This window comes from Arabidopsis thaliana (assembly GCF_000001735.4).
Source record: "Arabidopsis thaliana chromosome 1 sequence".
Lineage (NCBI taxonomy): Eukaryota > Viridiplantae > Streptophyta > Magnoliopsida > Brassicales > Brassicaceae > Arabidopsis > Arabidopsis thaliana.
Window position 1 is genome coordinate 3213474 of NC_003070.9, and position 20257 is coordinate 3233730.

General features: G+C 36.7%; 6 protein-coding genes across 15 annotated transcripts; 1 reads left to right on the plus strand and 5 right to left on the minus strand.

Moving 5' to 3' along the window:
* Positions 1-575: 575 nt before the first annotated feature.
* On the minus strand, positions 576-4130 carry AT1G09890 (Rhamnogalacturonate lyase family protein; the record flags this gene model as incomplete). 5 transcript variants are annotated; one of them, NM_001331865.1, is made up of 15 exons in its annotated part: positions 4027-4130; positions 3798-3919; positions 3661-3711; positions 3398-3517; positions 3209-3328; positions 2986-3127; positions 2715-2888; positions 2485-2643; positions 2296-2402; positions 2084-2174; positions 1854-1995; positions 1625-1781; positions 1323-1439; positions 1109-1235; positions 576-994 (listed from the first exon to the last, which is right to left on the minus strand). In NM_001331865.1, exons 1-15 carry the CDS (start codon positions 4066-4068, stop codon positions 764-766), a joined length of 1902 nt encoding a protein of 633 aa, NP_001321190.1. In that variant the 5' UTR covers positions 4069-4130. The 5 variants fall into 5 exon arrangements, with proteins under 5 accessions (NP_001321190.1, NP_001321193.1, NP_001321192.1 ...); NM_001331866.1 differs by having other exon boundaries at positions 590-994; positions 3209-3313; positions 4027-4097; NM_100863.6 differs by having other exon boundaries at positions 764-994; positions 4027-4065.
* Positions 4131-4659: 529 nt separating this feature from the next.
* On the plus strand, positions 4660-6456 carry AT1G09900 (Pentatricopeptide repeat (PPR-like) superfamily protein; the record flags this gene model as incomplete). The annotated part of the gene is made up of 1 exon (NM_100864.1): positions 4660-6456. One exon carries the CDS (start codon positions 4660-4662, stop codon positions 6454-6456), a length of 1797 nt encoding a protein of 598 aa, NP_172461.1.
* A 105-nt stretch (positions 6457-6561) lies between these two features.
* AT1G09910 (Rhamnogalacturonate lyase family protein) lies at positions 6562-11068 on the minus strand. Of its 3 annotated transcripts, none has more exons than NM_100865.2 (15): positions 10906-11068; positions 10261-10358; positions 10055-10176; positions 9880-9930; positions 9439-9558; positions 9241-9360; positions 8872-9013; positions 8493-8663; positions 8258-8413; positions 8060-8166; positions 7855-7945; positions 7544-7685; positions 7317-7473; positions 6993-7233; positions 6562-6914 (listed from the first exon to the last, which is right to left on the minus strand). In NM_100865.2, the coding sequence occupies exons 1-15, from the start codon at positions 10976-10978 to the stop codon at positions 6678-6680; spliced, it is 2028 nt and encodes a 675-aa protein (NP_172462.2). In that variant the 5' UTR covers positions 10979-11068; the 3' UTR covers positions 6562-6677. The 3 variants fall into 3 exon arrangements, with proteins under 3 accessions (NP_172462.2, NP_001321330.1, NP_001321331.1); NM_001331868.1 differs by lacking the exon at positions 10906-11068 and adding an exon at positions 10734-10778; NM_001331867.1 differs by having other exon boundaries at positions 10261-11068.
* Positions 11069-11210: 142 nt separating this feature from the next.
* Positions 11211-13610, minus strand: AT1G09920 (TRAF-type zinc finger-like protein). The gene is made up of 5 exons (NM_100866.5): positions 13344-13610; positions 12521-12656; positions 11831-11968; positions 11643-11752; positions 11211-11540 (listed from the first exon to the last, which is right to left on the minus strand). Exons 1-5 carry the CDS (start codon positions 13385-13387, stop codon positions 11390-11392), a joined length of 579 nt encoding a protein of 192 aa, NP_563857.1. The 5' UTR covers positions 13388-13610; the 3' UTR covers positions 11211-11389.
* Positions 13611-14016: 406 nt separating this feature from the next.
* Positions 14017-16784, minus strand: OPT2 (oligopeptide transporter 2; the record flags this gene model as incomplete). The annotated part of the gene is made up of 5 exons (NM_100867.2): positions 16082-16784; positions 15892-15989; positions 15231-15794; positions 14900-15152; positions 14017-14817 (listed from the first exon to the last, which is right to left on the minus strand). Exons 1-5 carry the CDS (start codon positions 16568-16570, stop codon positions 14017-14019), a joined length of 2205 nt encoding a protein of 734 aa, NP_172464.1. The 5' UTR covers positions 16571-16784.
* Positions 16785-16976: 192 nt separating this feature from the next.
* Positions 16977-19786, minus strand: AT1G09932 (Phosphoglycerate mutase family protein). Of its 4 annotated transcripts, none has more exons than NM_179297.3 (9): positions 19492-19786; positions 19197-19304; positions 19004-19083; positions 18544-18664; positions 18264-18338; positions 18071-18159; positions 17592-17711; positions 17408-17449; positions 16977-17327 (listed from the first exon to the last, which is right to left on the minus strand). In NM_179297.3, the coding sequence occupies exons 1-9, from the start codon at positions 19552-19554 to the stop codon at positions 17243-17245; spliced, it is 783 nt and encodes a 260-aa protein (NP_849628.1). In that variant the 5' UTR covers positions 19555-19786; the 3' UTR covers positions 16977-17242. The 4 variants fall into 4 exon arrangements, with proteins under 4 accessions (NP_849628.1, NP_001077500.1, NP_001321471.1 ...); NM_001084031.1 differs by having other exon boundaries at positions 19410-19636; NM_001331870.1 differs by lacking the exon at positions 18264-18338 and having other exon boundaries at positions 19492-19715.
* Between the last annotated feature and the right edge of the window lie 471 nt (positions 19787-20257).

Sequence of the window (20257 nt, forward strand, 5' to 3'; positions counted from 1 at the left end):
ATTGTATATATTTAAAAACACCAGATTGAGATGATTCTTAATAGAAGAGAACCAATATTTATAAATTAATTTTGGTCGCAAAAAGTCAACTAGTATTAAGTTATTTGTTAGAACATTCATTTGACATTAAACCCTCTAGATAATCTTCCATTCAAAAATGATTTATTTTCTCAAAGAAATTGCCTAAAAACAATTCAGCAATAGATGAATAACAAAGACTGGAGCAAAATCCTTTCCTATATTACTATCCTAAGAAATTATTAAAACTGGAAAAGTCAAGATTTGTGTTGCATAATTGTATTTCACAAATAAAAAAAATGTTGCATAATTGTATGTATCTGAAATGTCTCCTAATCTTTTCCCTTTCTGTAAGATTTACAAAATTGAATGACAAGATAGAGTCAAAGATTTTTTTTTTAGTAGTCAACAAAAAGTATATACAGGAAATATTTCGTACCATTTATGTCACTATAATTCATTTCTAAAATAAATGATGAAAATACTTTACCCGGCGTAGAGATTTTATAATTTTCGGAATTCCTTATAAAAAAATTAATGCATTATTTATTTATATTTCTTGTTTTTTTTTCTCACTTGTCTCTTATGAAATAACATGGTCGCTTTTATATATTGTCTATGTCAAATTAATGATGTTTAAGTAAGATAATAGAGAACAAGGATTATTGAAAGTGAAACGCATATACACAACATTTTTAAGCAAATTTTGTTATAGTTTCTGAAAGAATTATGCAAGAAAATTTGATTAGCTGGGAGCTTCGAATCTGATGTAATCATACATGATCCCTTGGAAAGGACTTGTGGACCTTGGCTGTGTGAGAAACAATGTATTCTCGCCTTCTAGAAGCTTAGAACCAGCCACTTCCACATTGAACAACCAGTACAATCCATGTATTCCATGTCTCGCTATCGAGTTGTCTCTCCCGATCAATCCGCTCGTGAACATCGGGCTTGCATTCGCATTGTTCACACGTATCTTCATCCCCAAGTTTTGAGTCAAGATTCATTTAATTTCGTCAGGTTGTCTTTCTTTATATGTTCTAATGTACAAAAAGAGATGTCATGGATTGATAAATATATATAGACCTACTTGGAGTTCAGAAAAAGTAGCGGATGCTATGGCTACTCGTAAAGTATAGGAGTGATTCTTATCAATGTTTTTGAGTTCGAATTTGATTTGCCATGTTGTTCCTTGATATGTTTTGTTATCCTTTTTTCTATGAAACGAAAATGTAACAATATGGTTAGAGAAGAGCTCAAATTCAAGAAATGGAAATGATCACGCCAGAGATGATGAGAAACACCTAGTGACTTGAGCGTAAAACCAGTCTTTTCTATAGTCGCTAGAGCCAACTACATATACCAAGTCTTTATCCGGATAAAGTTCTGCATATCTTTCCCATAAACCATATTGCCGGAATCTGCAAGAGATTAAGAAATTCGAATAATAAAATCAAAGGTGCATTTTGGTAATAAAAGGAATTGCATTTTAGTTCATTCTAATGTTTTTTTTTCTGTATCATATAATTCCATTTCTATTTATATGTTCTGTTACTTTTGTCTAAGTACAATGTAACAAGATTTGTATGTGAATATATGTCAAAACCTGTCAGGGTGATTTTGATAAAGGTTGTTGATATATTTTGGATTAGGATCGGGAACATAAAACTCTGCAGCAGATCGATCTGGAAAACCAATTTCCCATAATGTTGCTCCATTTCTTGGAGGTTGATAAACAAGATCTTCCACATATATATAACATCCTGCGCATATAATGAATTGTAACAAAAAAATGTTTTGGGGAGTTAATAGAAAGCAAGAAAGAAAATGAGGACCTGAGGTGATTGTGATAACATCATCGTACTTATAATCACCAATAAAACCAGGAATCCATGCATAGAGATTATACTGGCCTGGCCTTATACCACTAATGTAAAAAAATCCTTCTTCATCTGTTCTTGTCCAAAATTGATACTCCTGCAATGAAATGTTCATGGAAAATTTAACTTGTGTTCAGAACACTTCCATGTCTCCTTTATTGGATTTCTATCAATTTCAAAATCACCTTGCATTCTCTTTGCCATGAACCAGCAGCTCCAGGCACAGCCAAACCAACATAACCTCTATTGGCTGCAATGAAATCTTTATCTACATACCTTAAAATCATAAATAAACCATCACTTAGTTATTATAGTGTAATAACGACCACAAGATGTGAAATATTTGTGGTATTTAAGTACTAACATTAAAACCAACGGGGTTCACTTATTAGTTTACCTGTCTTGAACGAGGAGTCTGCCAACAACATTACCACGTTGTTCTGTTTTCACATAATCATCCGAAGCTGGAAAACTGTAAGGCCAGCTCTCTGCTTCCACATTCATCTGAGAAAGTAAAATATATCAAAGGAATGGAATATTGTTTAATTTGTCTTCTAACTATATAAAACAAGACTTAAAGATGAACCTGAGATTTAGCATCTTGCCACAGCCAAAGAGGGTCATTATCATCATCAGTAGACGAGTTTAAATAGACGAAAACAGGTCCAAACACCTTCTTCCATGCCTCTCCTTCACTAAACTTTGGCACTAGATCTTCCCCTGTGTAGTGTGCACTAATAAATACCTAAAGATCAAGCGTCAAACTTGTCAACATTTATAAGGAAAACATTTCTAGTATTATCTATATGGACTTACAGCAAGAGCTGTGGGTCCAACATGAGATGTCAAGTTCTGTTTTTGAGGTCCACCGGTTCGATACTCATGGCTAGGAGTTATGAGCCAGAAACCAACCGATGGCTGCTCTGTGCATATCCATCCGTGGACAGTAATGTCTTTGTTTTCACACGAATATTGGTACTTATCGTCAACCTAAAACCAGGTTAAAGCAAAGTTTACAACTTCTTACACAAGAAAACAGTTTCTCTCTAATAATCTTGAAGAGGAAGAAAAAATGAATAAATTTGACCTCTCCTTTGAACTGAGACTCTAAAGGATTAACAAGTAGAACAGCTTCAGGGTAAGCCAGAGCTTGGCCTCTGTCCGGTAACCGGTCATCAGGCAATGGCATGAATCTCTGCCTATCATCCGTTACTGCCATGTAATGAAACCTGAAATCACAGTTAAAATTTATAAGTAAAAGTCAAAGATGTTTAGGAAGTACTGAAGGAATGATTTTTGAGTTTGGTTACTTCTCTTTTCTGAGCTTGAAGGCAATTCGGGTTTCAGCAAGTGAGAAAGCAGGCCATTCTTTTAAATGCTCGTAGATAGCGTAAGTGTAGAATCCCGACGATCCACTAAGCATAACAAATCTGTTTCCACAGTTCTTCAGGTCACAATATGAAAAATATGAAACTTATGCATCTCAGAAGACTAAGTACCTTTTGTCAATATTGAGAGGGACTGCTTTGCCTTCTTGTGATGGATCCCATTTTCTTGTGAAAGAAAGCTCAATCTGTTCTTCATTCTTCACTATGACCTCAAAGTTTGATCCTTTGATTCTGTTTCCAAAAGAAAATAATTATGCACTAGTTTCTTTGAGCTTTATTGAATCTCTCTTGGCTGCTATATGTAAGTTCAAATTCTATCTGAAAAGATGTGATTAATCTTATTTTGGCGTTAAGCTTACATAGAAGAGACTTACACATCAAAGCCGCCAGCTGTTCCTGATCCTCCCCAAACGAGATCCCAATACCTGAAGATGAAACAGAGACAATGCATAATCCAATTTAACCTAAACTTAGGAAAAAAAACAAGGATCATATATATAAATCCCATTACCCTCTGTTGACTTCTTCATTAAGAACCTCGAGCAAGTTATCGATGCCATTATACTCGATTCCGGTAACAATTCCATCAGGCTTAGATAATGTAACCCGTGCAATGCCATTATCCATCACCACCTGAAACAATATCCATACACCAGCAATTTAGTAAGTTTCAATCTTCTTTAGTATCTGCTGAGAAACGAACATAGAAGATCATGAGAAGAGTTAAAGTAAAAACCAACATGATTGCCCTTATCATGCAACTGCAACTTAACATACGACATTTTGGGAAAAAATGTCTTGTGGGTTTTGGTCTTAAGCTCAAAGTAAATGTTACATGTTTTTCTATATATAAAGATCCGATTTGGAGAACTTATGTTGCCTTGGACGAGAGATAAAGAATAGGATATAGTGGAGTATATCTTGACTTTGTCGTTAAAACAGTTCGGTTGTTAGTGTTACGACGACATTTGTGTCTTTCAAAGCTTTCACTTACGTCAACAACAAAAAAAACTTTGGACATTGTTCCAAAAAAAAAGAAATCACTCGAACAAACTTTTTAGGTTGTTCGTTTTATATATACTGTATTTGGGCTGAAAAGAAAGTGGAAATTTTACTACAACAAATATAATTATTTGAGTGAAAGCCCAAAACCAAATTTAAGGCCCAAAGTTCACAAAGCTCCAAAAAAGACAAAACAGTGCCATATCCTTTCGCTCACTGGCTTAAACCCGCCTCCTCTGTTCTTCTTCTTCTTCTTCTTCCTTCTCTCACTCGAAAATTTCTTATTAGATGTCTTAAAACTTTAGTTTAATTTGTCTACTTTCGAACTTTGGCTTTTAGTTTTGTGGGGGAAGATTCATTGATATACCTCTATGGATTTGATGGTGTCCACAAGCAGTGCTCAAGAAGGGTTTTGCTTGATTCAACAATTTCATCGCGAATATAAACGAGGTAATAAGCTTGACGTCTCATGTCGTACTTCTGGTAGTATTAGTTCTAAAATCCCTCTTGGGTCACGAAAAAGGAATCGACTTGTTCTGGTTTCTGCGGCTTCTAAGGTTGAGAGTTCAGGTCTTAATGGTAGAGCTCAAAAGTTCGAAACTTTGTCCTCTGGGTATAGCAATAGTAACGGAAATGGTCATTATAGCTCTGTGAATTCGTCTTTTGCGTTGGAAGATGTCGAGAGTAATAACCATTTGCGTCAGATGGTTAGAACCGGTGAATTGGAGGAAGGGTTTAAGTTTCTAGAGAACATGGTTTATCACGGTAATGTTCCTGATATCATTCCGTGCACGACATTGATTCGCGGATTCTGTAGGTTGGGTAAGACGAGGAAAGCTGCAAAGATCTTGGAGATTCTTGAAGGCTCTGGTGCTGTTCCTGATGTTATAACTTACAATGTTATGATTAGTGGGTATTGCAAAGCTGGGGAGATCAATAACGCGTTATCTGTTCTTGATAGAATGAGTGTTTCGCCGGATGTTGTCACTTATAATACCATCTTGCGTTCTCTTTGCGATAGTGGGAAACTTAAGCAAGCCATGGAGGTTCTTGATAGGATGCTTCAGAGAGACTGTTATCCAGATGTGATTACTTACACTATATTGATTGAAGCTACTTGCAGAGATAGTGGTGTGGGACATGCGATGAAGCTTCTCGATGAAATGAGGGATAGAGGATGTACTCCTGATGTTGTGACTTACAACGTTCTTGTGAATGGTATTTGTAAAGAGGGGAGATTGGATGAGGCCATTAAGTTTTTGAATGACATGCCGTCTTCTGGATGTCAACCAAATGTTATTACACATAACATAATTCTGCGGAGTATGTGTAGTACTGGGAGATGGATGGATGCAGAGAAGCTTCTTGCTGATATGCTTCGTAAAGGCTTTTCGCCAAGCGTTGTCACTTTCAATATCTTGATTAATTTCTTGTGTAGAAAAGGTTTGCTTGGCCGAGCGATTGACATATTGGAGAAGATGCCTCAACATGGATGTCAGCCGAATTCTTTGAGTTACAACCCGCTGCTTCACGGGTTTTGCAAGGAGAAAAAGATGGATAGGGCTATCGAGTATTTGGAGAGAATGGTTTCTCGTGGTTGTTATCCAGACATTGTCACCTACAACACTATGCTAACAGCTTTGTGCAAAGATGGGAAAGTTGAAGATGCGGTTGAGATACTTAATCAACTTAGTAGCAAGGGATGTTCTCCTGTTCTAATCACTTATAATACTGTCATTGATGGGCTTGCAAAAGCTGGTAAAACTGGCAAAGCGATAAAACTGCTAGATGAGATGCGTGCGAAAGATTTAAAGCCTGACACTATCACCTATTCCTCTCTTGTTGGAGGTTTAAGCAGGGAAGGAAAAGTAGACGAAGCCATTAAGTTTTTCCATGAGTTTGAGCGGATGGGCATTAGGCCAAATGCAGTCACCTTTAATTCTATCATGCTTGGACTCTGTAAGAGTCGGCAAACAGATCGTGCCATCGATTTCTTGGTTTTTATGATCAACAGAGGGTGTAAACCGAATGAAACATCATACACGATTCTGATAGAAGGCTTAGCTTATGAAGGTATGGCAAAGGAAGCTTTGGAGCTGCTTAATGAGCTTTGTAACAAGGGACTCATGAAGAAAAGCTCTGCTGAGCAAGTTGCAGGGAAGATGTAGCATTAAGTAGTTTACTCACGATTCAGGTCTCTTGTGTTGATTTGTGCTTAAGAGAACATTTCAGTAGCTCCTTTCTACTTATTATGTCTTAGGTTCAGTTGTAATGTTGTCAGAATTTTGGTTTGGGGAGTTTGCATATCAATATGATTCAGTTGTTACCATTATCTTTTGGTTTTATTATATATCTATACATAAACAATGATATCACATATCATTCTAAGCTAAGAAGGAGGGCCTTCAAGACGAATGTAGTCATACATTATCCCTTGAAAGGGACCATTGCATCTTGGCTGTTTCAGGAATATAGTATTATCACCTTGCACAAGCCGGTTACCCGGTATGTTCACCGCATACAGCATGTAAACCCCGTGGATCCCGTGCCTCGCTATTGAGTTGTCTCTCCCAATGAGTCCGGTTGTGAAGAGAGGGCGGATTGCTTCCGCATCATTGATTCGAATCTGCAAATAGAAAGTACCAACAAAACTTTACAGTCTTATCTCATTCTTTTCTGTAGAAAAATGAAGTTTCATCTTTACCTGCAACTCGGCTAAGGTTGCAGATGCTATGGCGACTCGCAGTTTGTAATTGGCCTTTTGATCGATGTTTTCAAGATTAAATATAATCTGCCAAGTTGTTCCTTCATGCACATCTCCTTTCTTCCTGGGAACATGAGCAAAGAACCAGTCTCTGCGGTAATCACTCACACCGACAGTGTAAACAAGGTCATCATTTGGATACATATCTGTGTATTTCTTCCATAACCCATATTGCCTGAACCTGCAGATAAATAATAAAGCAGTGTTGAGTTCAGTTTCTCGCACATCCAAGCAGTAAGGTTCACAAAAGTGTAGCTAATAAACCTGTCTTGGTGATGGACTAACACCCTGTTTACAAGAGTGGGATCAGGATCTGGGATAAAGAACTCAGAAGCTTTTCGGTCAGGGATACCGATTTCCCATAATGTAGGTCCATCTCTTGGAGGTTCATAAACGATATCACCCATCTCAATCATGCAACCTGTGTTGTTTTGCCCATCAAAATTTGGCTGATATGCAGGAACCTGTAAAATTAGATAGAACTAATTTACCTGAAGTCACTCTAACAATTGTGCCGTTGTGATAATCTCCAATGAAACTGGGGACCCAAGCATAGAGATTATACTCGCCAGGACGCACGTTCCCTATCGAGAAATAGCCAGCCTCATCCGCAATAGCCCAAAATTGGTATCCCTGATTGGCAAAGATTTAGTGTGTAACCAATGCTCAAAATGTTGTACTCTTTACAGACAAATATTTATTTTGTTGGTAATTCCATCATAAATCTCTTTCTTGATATCTTTGAACTGACTTCTATTTTTGCTCGTTGCAACTAATTAAGAATGGAGAAGGAAGAAATCACCTTGCATTCAATTTGCCAAGAACCAGAATCACCAGGCGGAGCCAAACCAACATAAGCACCTCTTGCTGAAATCAAATCATTGTTTATGAACCTATACAAAAATTCAACATGTTAATATACACTAAGAAATATTACAGAAGCAATATAAAATAAAGGAAGATGCAGGAAAAAGAAAAAAAAATTAGAATGTAAAAAACACAAATACCTGTCACGGATAAGTAATCTACCACGGGCTGTGCCACGTTCTTCAGACTTTGGATAGTCGTCAGATGCCACAAAGCTATAAGGCCACCTTTCAACCTCAGCCATCATCTGCAGATTACCTCATACAAGTGAGCCCTTACAGTACCACAAATCTTTTTCTGTATTCAGCAAGTCCAATAGCGATTTGCTTCACTCGTACCTTTATCTTAGCATCGTCCCATAAGCAAAGTGGATCATCTCCATTGGCTGTGGAATTTAGGTAAATGAAAACAGGGCCATAGACTTTCTTCCAAGGCTCACCGTGTTCAAAACGAGGCATCATGGTTTTTCCAGCATAATGAGTACTGTGAAACACCTGAAATAACCATTACGGAAATTAACACTTCTAAGTATTATACTGAAACATTCACCACATATGTCACAGGGACACTTACTGCAAGAGTGGTTGGGCCAACATGTGAAGTCAGGTTTTGTTTGAGTGGTCCGCCTGAGCGGAACTCATTACTGGGCGTAATTTGCCAAAATCCTACTGGTGGATCGAAGGATATCCATCCATGTACTCTCAGATCCTTATTCTCACACGAATATTGGTATTTATCATCTACCTGTCAGAGAAGAAAAATGATTTAGTTATCTGTGAAACAGTATTTACCGGATTCATTATTTGAAGTTGTAATACATCACAAAACGAGCATAAGTTCATAATATACGCATTCATGTATCAGTAAATGGGAGAATAAACAGCTCAACAACGCATGAGAAAGAACAAAATGTTGTAATTTCTAAACGATGGAAAAAATATGGAACTCATACTTCGCCTTGTAGGCGTGGATCACAAGGAGCAGTGAGCAGAGAAGCTTCCTGGTAATCTAGAGTTTGGCATCTTCCTTTGCATAGATCATCTGGAAAAGGCATTATCCTTTTTCTGTCATCTGCCACAGCCATGTAATGGAATCTGTAAAAAAAGAATCGCAACAGGAAAATATATGAGTATCAAACAACTACACACTTTTGTGTTTACGAACAATTAAACCCAATAAATAGATATCTGACATATTGCACAATTCTTTTGCTTGGAATCTATGGTACTCTTCACATGGACAGGCAATCACTAACATTTCTAACTTTCTTCTCTTAAGGAGATTAGACATTACATAAGATAGAGAATGGGGATAATATTACTTGTCTTTTCTGAGCTTGAAGGCAATTCTAGTTTCTCCAAGTTCAAAGCCAGGCCAATCCTTAAGATGTTCATAAATGCCGTATGAGTACACTCCAGAAGAGCCACGGAGCATTATAAACCTGAAAGAAAGAGCAACTAGTCAATGTCTTTCTCTACTTTTGTTTCTCGCCAAAGGAAATATATTATGTAAGATAGACCTTTTATCGATATTCAAGGGAATGTACTTGCCCTCAAGGGATGGATCCCATGTTCTTAGAAATGAGATCTCAACCTGTTCTTCGGTCTCGACTATGACCCTGAAAGTCACTCCACTGATGCTGCATATATGATATCAAACAATCCAACGATTAGTACACATCATATACCATCCAACAATTAGTACCGATTATATAACATCATATACACAAGAGAAAAAAAGAGAAAAGCATTAAAAGAGAGGATTCTGATGCAGCAGTGACAGCTGACAACTTCAGTTAAGCAGAGGAAACTTGTTTTGAGTATACATCAACTTAACTCCACCAATATCGAAAAATCCCACTAACAGATGTTGCAATCAATAGCACGATGAAGACCTATAGAATAACATTCCTGAGCTCCTAATCCTAGTGAATGTTAAGGTAAATGCATAGAGTGCATACACATCAAATATTCCCTTGCCTCCAGGTTCATTCCAGTGCAGGTCCCAGTACCTATACATTCATTTATATTATCGATTAACTTGGCTTCTCACAGAATTTGAAGGAAAAAAAGACTTTTGTTCTCCTCTGAAGAAAGCAGTATAACTAAAATCATATATTAAAACATGATTCATACCCTCTGTTAGTCTCCTTGTTACGAACTTCGAGCACATTGTCAATACCGTTATACTCTATCCCAGTGATAATTCCACCTGGCTTTGACAGTGTAACTTGGAGGATCCCATTGTCCATCACAACCTGCACCATTTCCGTCTATAGTCAAAACACATTCAATAAAAGACACATGAAAGGGCACATTGTCGACTGAGGACGTTGCATTACATATCGATCATGGACATGCAGGTGGACACCATGAGAGGACATCCTGTGATCCTTCCTATGACTAAGACCACTTGTACCTTGATCTGTCCCCTCTGAGCCTGATATTAGTGTAAGGAAAAAAATCAACACTTTTGAATGTAGAAAAACTAAAGAGATTAATATGAGAACTCCTCTTTACGCAGAATGCAGCAGCACGAGATACTCAAAGTTTCATAAGTGCTTGTGTAAAACAAGAGTTTTGAAATGGTCATAGATATAGGATCTGTAGAACAGGTCTTAAAACAAACTGAAAAGGCGTTTATTTCCGATAGTCAAGCAAAATGGTTTATTTCCGATATTCAATCAATTGTAACTCTGTGATCGTTTAAAGTCCCTTCCTTTCTGGATTTATACGTAGACCCAGTGAAGGGAAATCATCTTTCAACAAAGAAACAAACCCAATTTGATGAAACAAGGAAAGAAAAACAGTTTACAGTGTCATAAAAAATGAAGTAAACAACAAATTTAAGCTTATTTACTAATCCGGGCTAAAAATACAAACTTTGCTGTCACAATTTCGTTGAGCAGCCTAAAAACCATTCTCAAGTGAGAGAAATTCAAGAGGATGAAGAAACCATGAGAAGAGAAGGGTAGACGAGAAATCACAGTGGTGGCCGGCGTTTAAAGCGGTTTCATGATTAGTAAAACGATGAAGGAGCCGATCAGCCAGTTTCTTCATCAGTATTCGACCCAAGTGATCACCACCGAAGCCCAGAGAGAGAGAGAGAGAGAGAGAGAGAGAGAGAGAGAGAGAGAGAGACTGCGTTAGCGTTTGTTAAAGCGCTTCTGTGCCTTGGTTTAGGCACGACTGCGTTTGTCAACTCTCAAGGCATTGCCTTTGCATTCAGTTTTAATTCTTATCAACCAAACCGAATGTAATTTGATTTTAGTTTGGTTTTAACTCCAAAAAGAAATCTGAAATCTCTTTTATTGAAATCAAATATAAAAGCAAGTCTCATGGTGATCAGCTCAAACAATCTTTTGGGGTTTCTCTTGTCTGGGTAAGCTTTAAAATGTATAAACCCTTCCTTAGAATCTGTCTGAAGGATTTGAGGCAAATTTACAGAATTACAGATAAGCTACGCCTCCTCTACTCAGGCTTCCTCTGGAAGAACAAGGATCCTATTATCACAGCTATTCCCGTTATTGCTATCGTGAAGAAAAGCCTTTTGTTCGAAACACCGTTCCCATCTCTTCGTCTTCTCCCGTTTCCATCTCCTTCTGCTGCTCTCGGGATCCTTCTGTACAATCCATGTCATGACATGAGTTTAGCCAAATAAAAAAGGATTAAGATCTGAATCAGAGAGTTTTCAAAATAAAACAATGAAGATAAGAAAATGTACCTGGATGATTCAACAGTGCCAGGGCATTTGGTTTCATGGTTATATCTTTCTCTCAATCTAACATAGCTGTTGCATTGATAACAGAGTTCTGTCCTGTTGCCACATACTTCCTAATATTCGGAAAATCGAGCGGATCAGAAAATCCTTTAGTTGGAGAGAAAAGGAAGTGTGCAAGTCAGAGTGAATACCTGATGCTCGGCAAGATCAACCGCAGGCAATGGAAACTCACAGAACTCGCATGTTACAATCCTCTTGGGGCAAATTTCTCCTTTATGACTATCGAAAATCTCACGTTCTATGGTCTCTTTGCACATCGAGCATGCTATCTTCTCAATACAGAACAGAAAGAATTTCGTAAGAAAATGTAGGTCATTTCAGTCATCTAGCAGCATCTAGGCCATACAAAAATCCTGAGTCTAAAACAGAAACAAAACAAATTCCTACTTGTTATACTGAATAACTATTCTCGACCTAGTAATTGAAACAGTCACAACCTTGCAAACACAAGCTGCGCTTGGGGGAGTTCTTGTCAACCATAAAACTCAAGAACAGTCAGGAACAAGCGTTGATAACTAGCTGTTTGTGTTACACACTAAGTTAAAAAGTCTAATAAATGCATAAGTGATCTAATATTTGTTAATTGAAACAAGCTTAAAACCCGTTGGAGGGACATTAACAAAATATTTGAGAGCAGAATCCTATCATATGAAACAATGTAAATCCCTTTGATCAACCTATTTGGACGTCACACTAGACAAAGTATATAATTTTGATGGAGCTAACAAAGAGAAGCTCTTCACATCAAAGATGACAGTTGTGGAAATTAATCAAACAGAAAACAGTTTAACAACAAGTAAGAAACAGAGAAATCAGTGTACCGGAGCATGTGTGTTCAAGTAGTGTTCCTCAGCATGCTTTTTGGGTACCATATCACCACAAATCTTACATTTTTCTAAATTCCGAGCACAATGTACACGATGCAGATCGATATTCAGTGATGGAATGTCTCTGTCACTGAAAACATTAAGATAATCAGTCTCATGGGATCAACCATCCAGGTAAATGCTACCACTGAACATACACAAGGGATTAGATTTACTGATCCCAAATAAGAATTAGGGCATTCAAAAATTTCCAGCCTCAGCAGACTCAACACAACAATAACTAGACAAAGCATACACATATATCTTTAGAAAGTTTAGAAACTAAGCAAACCATCAGACAAATCGTAGAAAGCATGACGATAAACAGAAGACAATAAAACTCTTGTACAGACACCAGGAAGCTGATACATAATCAATAGATTTATCATGAAGGACTTTAAGCAAAGTAACAAAAAAGAATCAACCTTTTAGTAGGTGACCAAATAAAAATGAACTCTTTTAGAAAAAAAGATTGTATATCACTAATCCATCCATCGAATCCCTAGTTATACTTGTAATCACCGACACAAACCGTGGAACCAAACTGAATCATACAGCTCACGAGTATCTTTAATGTGACACATATTCTCAATTGCAATCACCGATCAATTCCAAAATTGTTATAACCTCGAGTCCAGAATATCGAATTACACAAGTCATCATCGAACGATTACGCAACAAAGAGAAAGCAACCAATCGCCGAAAAAAACTATGATCAAATAGAAACAAGTCAACAACCACAGACAGAGAAATCAATGGTTTTAGGGGGGAAACAAACCAGTGGTTGCAGACGATGGTGATTTCTCCAGTCGCAGTCTCCATCGTCAAACGAGAAACAAACTTCTATTTCGAAGCAAATAACAGATCAGAGGAGAACCAGGACGATCAGAGACCTGAAGAAACGAAATTTCAGAATCACGAATTCAACCACGGATCTTTGAACTTCGTTTTCTCGGATTTTGAGATATAAGAGAGAGAGAAGAGAGACTCAAAATTATTATTAGTGAATAAAATAAAGAAAAATTGATGAATATGGTTGAACCAAACTCTCAGATTAATGAATCACTTTTTTTTTTGGCGTCAATCCAAATTGATAACCCACGCTCCTCTACTTCCTTCTCGTCCACGCGCCACATTACAAATACTGTACCTTGTTTAGAGTTTTTGCATTACTTGTATAATCTTATATTTTCCACTAATTTAGATATATAAGGTTTTTCACGTAAACAAAATAATCCCAGATACTCACTCTTACCAAATTTTAGTATAACAGATACATGGATAAAAAATCATTGAGTCTGTTTTTGTTAACCTATACGATTCGTAAAAAATCCAAAAAAAAAGATCAGATTCAAGTCTAAAAACGTACAAATGGAACAAATATCTTCAAAAAGAAAAAAAAAACTGTAAAATCTAAAAAAAAACAAAGAAAAACAAATCTTAAAAAGACTTTAAAAAACAGGACAACCATCAACTAGAACACCAGGAGCAGTAGGACAAGAAGCAAGAGGACAATTCTCACCCTTAGCACCCCACCAATGATTTATCGATATTCCATTCATCGTCAAACTAAAGTATAACAACACTCCCATGAACGCCAATCCCGCATCCAAAGCTGCCGATAGCACGTAGTTATACCTCTGCCACCACTTTTTGCAGTACTTGAACACAAAGTAATTGAATATCACTCCTACTATGATCCAGCAGTTGAAGTTCACGCTTGTCGCTGGCGGCATTGCTGCTGTTGCTCCTAAAAGAACTGGGAGATTGATCTGCGAGATCCATGTTTTCGTTGGGAAGGCTTTTTGGAGAAGCCACACGAGGACCGGTCCTATTAGTCCACCTAAGAAGAACCAGTTTAGTGCAGGGTAGTTTCCTAGCCGACCAAAGATTCTCTTGGGTCCTACTAATCCCCAAATCACTGATGCGTCGAAGAAAACTCTGTCACTTGGACATGTCCATGGACTGTTTGGAGGAAGCAACTCCTTCTGGCAGATGTTTTCTACTGATGTCAGCAAGTACCATGCCACTGATATATTCACTGTTCCTGCTATCACCGTTCCTATGAACTGGACTAAGAACATCGATCTTGGTGGTATCTTCATGTAATGGCCTAGCTTGAAGTCGTTAAGGAATGATATAGCTTGTGACATGCTTATGTACCCATAAGTTTTGAAGCAGACGTTAGCTATTGGTCTCCCCGGTAACAACACACCCATGAGATATTCTGTGATAATGTTCAGACCTGGAGTCTGCATCACAACATTTTCAAAGTGAGAAAATATCCAAATCATGTTATTTTGAGGAATCTGTAGTGGAAGTTATATGTGGTACCTGATTAGTAGTAGCTGTGATAATGCTGACTGGTACAGTGAATGTAAGGGCCATGAATGATGCTAGAAGGAGTCCCCACCAAGGCATTTGGATCTCGTCTTTCATGAAAATGCAGAGGACAAGAGATAGCACCAATGAGATCGCAAGCAGACTGTAAAACCACCAACCTGGTATGTCTTTGTACTTCTTCATCAACCTTGTGTGTATGTCCATTTTAGCTTTAGTTGAAGCTCGTACTTGTTGCCAAATTCCCCTAAGTCAAAAAAGAAGGTTAGTGATATTTTCAGACATTGGTGCATAAGTTAGTCCATTATGGATATTCCTGACTTACTTTCCATTGAAGAGAGCAACATGAGTCAGTGTGGAAACGATTGCTGCGAAACCAATCCCGTAACTGATAGCAAAGAACGTACTGAGATAAACCCGACCTTGTTGTTGATAATTCTCCATGTCCAATTCAAACTTGTTGTTGACAATGGTGGAGATATTGTAAAGTTGCCCTTGCTTATCAAACAGATCAGAGGAGAAAATTGGAAACTTGTTTGCTTCATACACATTCATGCCCCAATATGATATTGGTATAACCATATACATGACCAAAACGTAACCAACAAGGACATTGACAATTGCAAAGAAAGGAGTCACAAGAGGGCTTCCAAGGTAAGAAGCTATAACAGACCAATCAAGAGCAAATGCACCAATCCCAAGTCCTGACATTCCAGATCCTAACTGCTGAGCTGTGATAGACTTCGGGAATGCCCAACAAACCCAAGATATTGATGATAAGGTCAAGAACAAATAAGCTGGGAATATGTACCACGCGAAGCTACAAACAAACGCAATCACAAAGAACTTTCCTCGTGACATTCTTGCATTGTCCTTCTCATGAAGAGCACTGTATAAAGATCAAAGACAGTGTCAGAGCCACTAAGTAAACAATAGTAAAACAAGTGGTATATATAGTATGCTCTAAAATGCATCAATCAGCATACCGAAACAGAGAGACTTGAAGAACACTCGTAGGCCACCACATCTGTGCAGGATCAACAACTAACTTTCTCATGATACCAGCCCAACCATACCCAAGAATCTGATCATTCAACAACAGAGAAAATCATCATCAGCTATATATTCACCTAGAACATTATAAAAAAAGGGAAAAAAAATCAGAAAACATTGAACCTGAGTAGTGATGACAAGAATCCAACTAGCCAAGAAACTAATCTTCCTTTTATAAAAAGCCATGATGATATCAACAATACCAACAGCGTAAGCAGTACCAGATCCAAATCCAGCACCAGCATTAGCAAACATAGAGATCAACACATGTTCCTTGACGTTAAAGGGACCCGGATTAAAAGAAAACTCCCACGAACCAATCTTATACTTGGTCTCAGGCAAAACCCTAGCCATAAGCTTCCCTAAAGGCAACGTAACAACTTGAACAGAGATCATAGTGATCATCAGAGGCTGAGTTCTGTATCCGAAGAAAGTGTTGAGAAACGAGAGGAGAATACAAGAGAGAAGCCCTAAAAACCACATCCGAAACGTCCACACTGGTAGAGAAGGATCGTCGTGGTTCGATACAGTGAGACGAACCTGCTCCACCGGGGATTCGTCATCGTCGTCATCGGCGTTGATCTCCGGCTTGTGTAATTCAATCGCAGCCATTGTTTGTTGTGGCGAAATCTAGGGTTATGGAATTTGGTGAAGGAGACGACGTCAGTGAATATTGGAGGAATCTTTATAAAAAGAGATTCGTGAATCTGTTAAATGAGAATCTTTTTAGTAATTATATTTTCAGAGATCTGAGATTTTGATTTATCTGATAGACATAAAAATTAAATAAGGAAGAGTAATTATCGAAATTTGTTGCAAACAAAACACGTTATTCCCCGCCTCTTTAAGCGGGAAATAATCTTATTGGTACTTACTAATGTGTTTTTTTTAACAGTTATTATTAAAGTAACATAATTTTAACCCGATGTTCGCTGGTTTTTACTTAAATGAAAATTGATATTTATGACTTTATTCATTAGGCATTGTTTTCGGCAATATCTACGTGATTCAATCATCATTTTTTCATAATAATTAAAAAAAAAAAAAAGGAAAAGCTTTTATATCATTTGCAAACGTTATCTTTCTTTTTTTCGATGTAAACGTATCTTTGAAATTATAGATTTTTTTGTTACTAGTGATTGATTACAATGTATTGGTGCTGGTAGCTTGGTAATGGCAAATGGGAATAGTAGCTTCGATTTTCCTTGGTTCTGAAACTCCGATCCATGAGTGTGGCTTGGAAAAGAAAACACAGTTCATATATAACATATGCATGCCTTCTATTCAAGCGTGTGAATGGAAGGAAGTTGAAGGTGGAGTAACGTAATTTCTACAGTTACAAGTCATTAATGTATCCGCTTCCATGTCACTGCACTTAAACGTGTGAACATTGTTAAAAACAACACTACTTGTAAAGTTCCTTCAATTTCCTAAGCTAATTTTAGTTACCTCTTCTCTATCCGAATCGACCGGAGTTCACAATTGGCAAACCTAAACGAATCAAAAAAAGAAGATAAATTAAAGTCAATTTATTATGCATATAGTTTTCATGTATCTATGTATTGTATATTATGTACTATAATATCTTGGAATCTACGATTAGAGTGGTTAGATCGGGGACTAGTATAATCACCTTGTAAGGAGACTATCTTCAAGAGGTATGCCAACTTTTCCATGCAGCGCACAAAGTGTTTGTTGCAAGAAAATCCCGTGGCTTACAATTGCTATCTCTTTTTCTGGTCTCTCCCATAACCTACACATGTTTTTTTTTTTCTAATCAGTGTAATGTTGGGAAAGAATAGATTTAAAAAAAAAAAAAAAAAACAAAGAATTGTCTAACTTTTGAATCATACACCGAGATCTTGATTCCAAGCATAACAAACACTAACATATTTCTAACTTAGTATATAAAAGATATATGTCACTTCATTATCAACTAATTTTAAGTTTGTAATCCAGAAACTGATATTTTTACTATATAGTTCTTCTTATAGTTGTAGTTTCAAAATGATGGATATTAGAATGTCCCATATTGGACGTTGAGATATTTCTAAAGATATAGATCGGACCACCATATAATATAAAGTCCAAAAAATTAAAGTTGGTGGTCACCATTTAACAAAGTGAAGACCTCTAGTAGCAACATCTTCTAATTTTTCCCTTTCCTTGTCTTGCCATAGAGCGTCTTCATCACTCTCTATCTATTTTAACCATATGAAAGAAGAAACAATTTACTAAAATTTGATAGATATATAGAAGAAGATCAATGCATGTGAGCTTCTAAAGCAACGGTGAGATTAACCACCATTGTAAAGTCGATCTCAGGAAAAAAAGTGCGGCGAGTACTTATACTTGCTCTACGATCACATGGATAGAGTCCCTGAGAATATCGAACAGTTAGAGTGCATTTTGATTCATCATTGGAACACATATATAGTAAGCATATCACCCATACTTTTGGGATACAATATAATCCATTATAAAAATCGATAATTTCTTAAAACAAACTCAAATTAGATAACAACTTTCAGTTGTATCTTAATTAAAATTTATGACTTAAAAACACAATGAATGTTGAATATTACCATGCGTTCTCTACAGATCTCAAGTGCTACAATTGGAGGGAAGTTGTTAGCTTTTGCAAAGTCTTCGGATATATTTACATATCCTTGTCCCCTAAATATTCCTATTGAAGTTTCCATTGCTCTGAAATTAAATGGAACAGTGTTACTATTCGTGCTACCAAATTATGTATAACAATTCTAAATTCTTCACATTACATAATAATCAAGAATATTTGTGAACAAGGAACGACTTGCTCGATTGAGACTTGGGAACCATATTAGAAAGAAAAAATGAAAAGAAAAAAAACTTCAAGGTTTGAATTATATGATATATCGAATAATTCAACTAATCATCGTTGAAAATATGAATGTTAGATATGCCTAGCCTTTAGGTCGATCATTTATTTTCATTGATATTGATGTTTACGACTTTACGATTTACCAATTCTTTAGCCTAAAATCCAAATTTAGGTGGTAGTACCTGCACAGCGGAGAGGTTATCACTAACTCGACAGTGTTAAGTAATCCTGATTCAAGGATTTGGTTGCGCCTTTCCGAAACCTGCAAAATTATCAAGAATGTTTCATAAATACAAGAGTGCGTCTCAAGGTACTATATCAAACCCTAAAAATTTGGATTATGGTGGTAATAGTTAATAGATGTAGTTCCCACACCTGTTGCAAACCCTTTGGAGAAAGGTGGGCGTCAAAAAGCTTTTCTGATTCAGGTTTCTCTCCCTTCTCTTCTAATGCTATATTGTGGACTCCTTGTGCATGCCTCACCTTTATTCATTTCCGATCCAACATAATTTAGACATCTTTTTGCTCTACTTTATGAATAATCAGAATCAAAATCAAAAGGTCCTCAGACATAGAAGAAGAACCCACGTGAAAATGTTCCATGAGATCGAGATTGCTAGCATTTTCCATGCGATCAAGATTGAAATGGATAAATAAATGCAAGACTAACCAAATGAAGGGTTTTGAAATGAGGCGATGAGAGGCGCAGCATCTGAGTTCCACATAAATCCATGTATGTAGGTAGTGACGTCCTTAAACTACCTACAATATTTACAAAAGCAATTGTAAGGTTCTTCTTCTTCTCTTCTTCGTCCTTTCGTGTTCGTGATCATCATATATAAATATACAAAATATACAGTATATATCGACTACAACCAGTCAGTTTCATGGAAGCTACTCAGAAGCCACTTTGAAAGTATATTTGAAGTTTTTTATAGTTGAATGGGTCACACGTCAACTCTCATATGCCGTGTTTTTTGGTCATTAGTTTTCTTCTTTTTCCTTTTTTTCTCAACTTCTATTATTCCTTTTAACCGTCCATAATTATTTATTATTATCATCAATCTTTTTGATATTCTTTAGGTGTTTTTGCAAAACTATATTCGTAAATTGTTTTTCCATACTAAAAGAATTGTTAGATTTCTTATAAAATATAAATGAGAAATTCAGAGAGGTATACCACTCACCAAAATGTTTGAAAGAAAATGATTCATGTAGAGTTTTTGGTTCATGCAGTTATTTGTAAAATCGTTGGAATCATCCGTTGAAACTTGAAAGTAAATAAATATGTATCAAGAAAGATGTGCTAAATCTTGAAACACTGGTGTGGTGTTTTACAACGCTCAAATATATTTAAAAAAAAATCTGTAAGCTTGAAGTAGCTTTTTCTCGTTTTTTTTTTTTGTAGATTGCATATCAAGTCTTTTAATTTGATC

What these genes read in the sequence shown, in the direction of transcription:
- AT1G09910 (NM_100865.2), bottom strand. Translation starts at nt 10,978, where the DNA reads ATGAAGAAACTGGCTGATCGGCTCCTTCATCGTTTTACTAATCATGAA. An exon ending in CCCTTGAATATCGATAAAAG is followed by an intron (nt 9,361 to 9,438) that starts GTCTATCTTACA and finishes TCTTTCTTTCAG; the next exon opens with GTTTATAATGCTCCGTGGCT. An exon ending in CAACCTTAGCCGAGTTGCAG is followed by an intron (nt 6,915 to 6,992) that starts GTAAAGATGAAA and finishes TTCTATTTGCAG; the next exon opens with ATTCGAATCAATGATGCGGA.
- AT1G09920 (NM_100866.5), bottom strand. Translation starts at nt 13,387, where the DNA reads ATGGAGACTGCGACTGGAGAAATCACCATCGTCTGCAACCACTG. An exon ending in ACCATCGTCTGCAACCACTG is followed by an intron (nt 12,657 to 13,343) that starts GTTTGTTTCCCC and finishes TAATGTTTTCAG; the next exon opens with TGACAGAGACATTCCATCAC. An exon ending in TTGATCTTGCCGAGCATCAG is followed by an intron (nt 11,753 to 11,830) that starts GTATTCACTCTG and finishes TCCGAATATTAG; the next exon opens with GAAGTATGTGGCAACAGGAC.
- AT1G09932 (NM_179297.3), bottom strand. Translation starts at nt 19,554, where the DNA reads ATGGATTTATGTGGAACTCAGATGCTGCGCCTCTCATCGCCTCATTTC. An exon ending in CTCCAAAGGGTTTGCAACAG is followed by an intron (nt 19,084 to 19,196) that starts GTGTGGGAACTA and finishes ATAATTTTGCAG; the next exon opens with GTTTCGGAAAGGCGCAACCA. An exon ending in GAAGATAGTCTCCTTACAAG is followed by an intron (nt 17,450 to 17,591) that starts GTGATTATACTA and finishes TGATTCGTTTAG; the next exon opens with GTTTGCCAATTGTGAACTCC.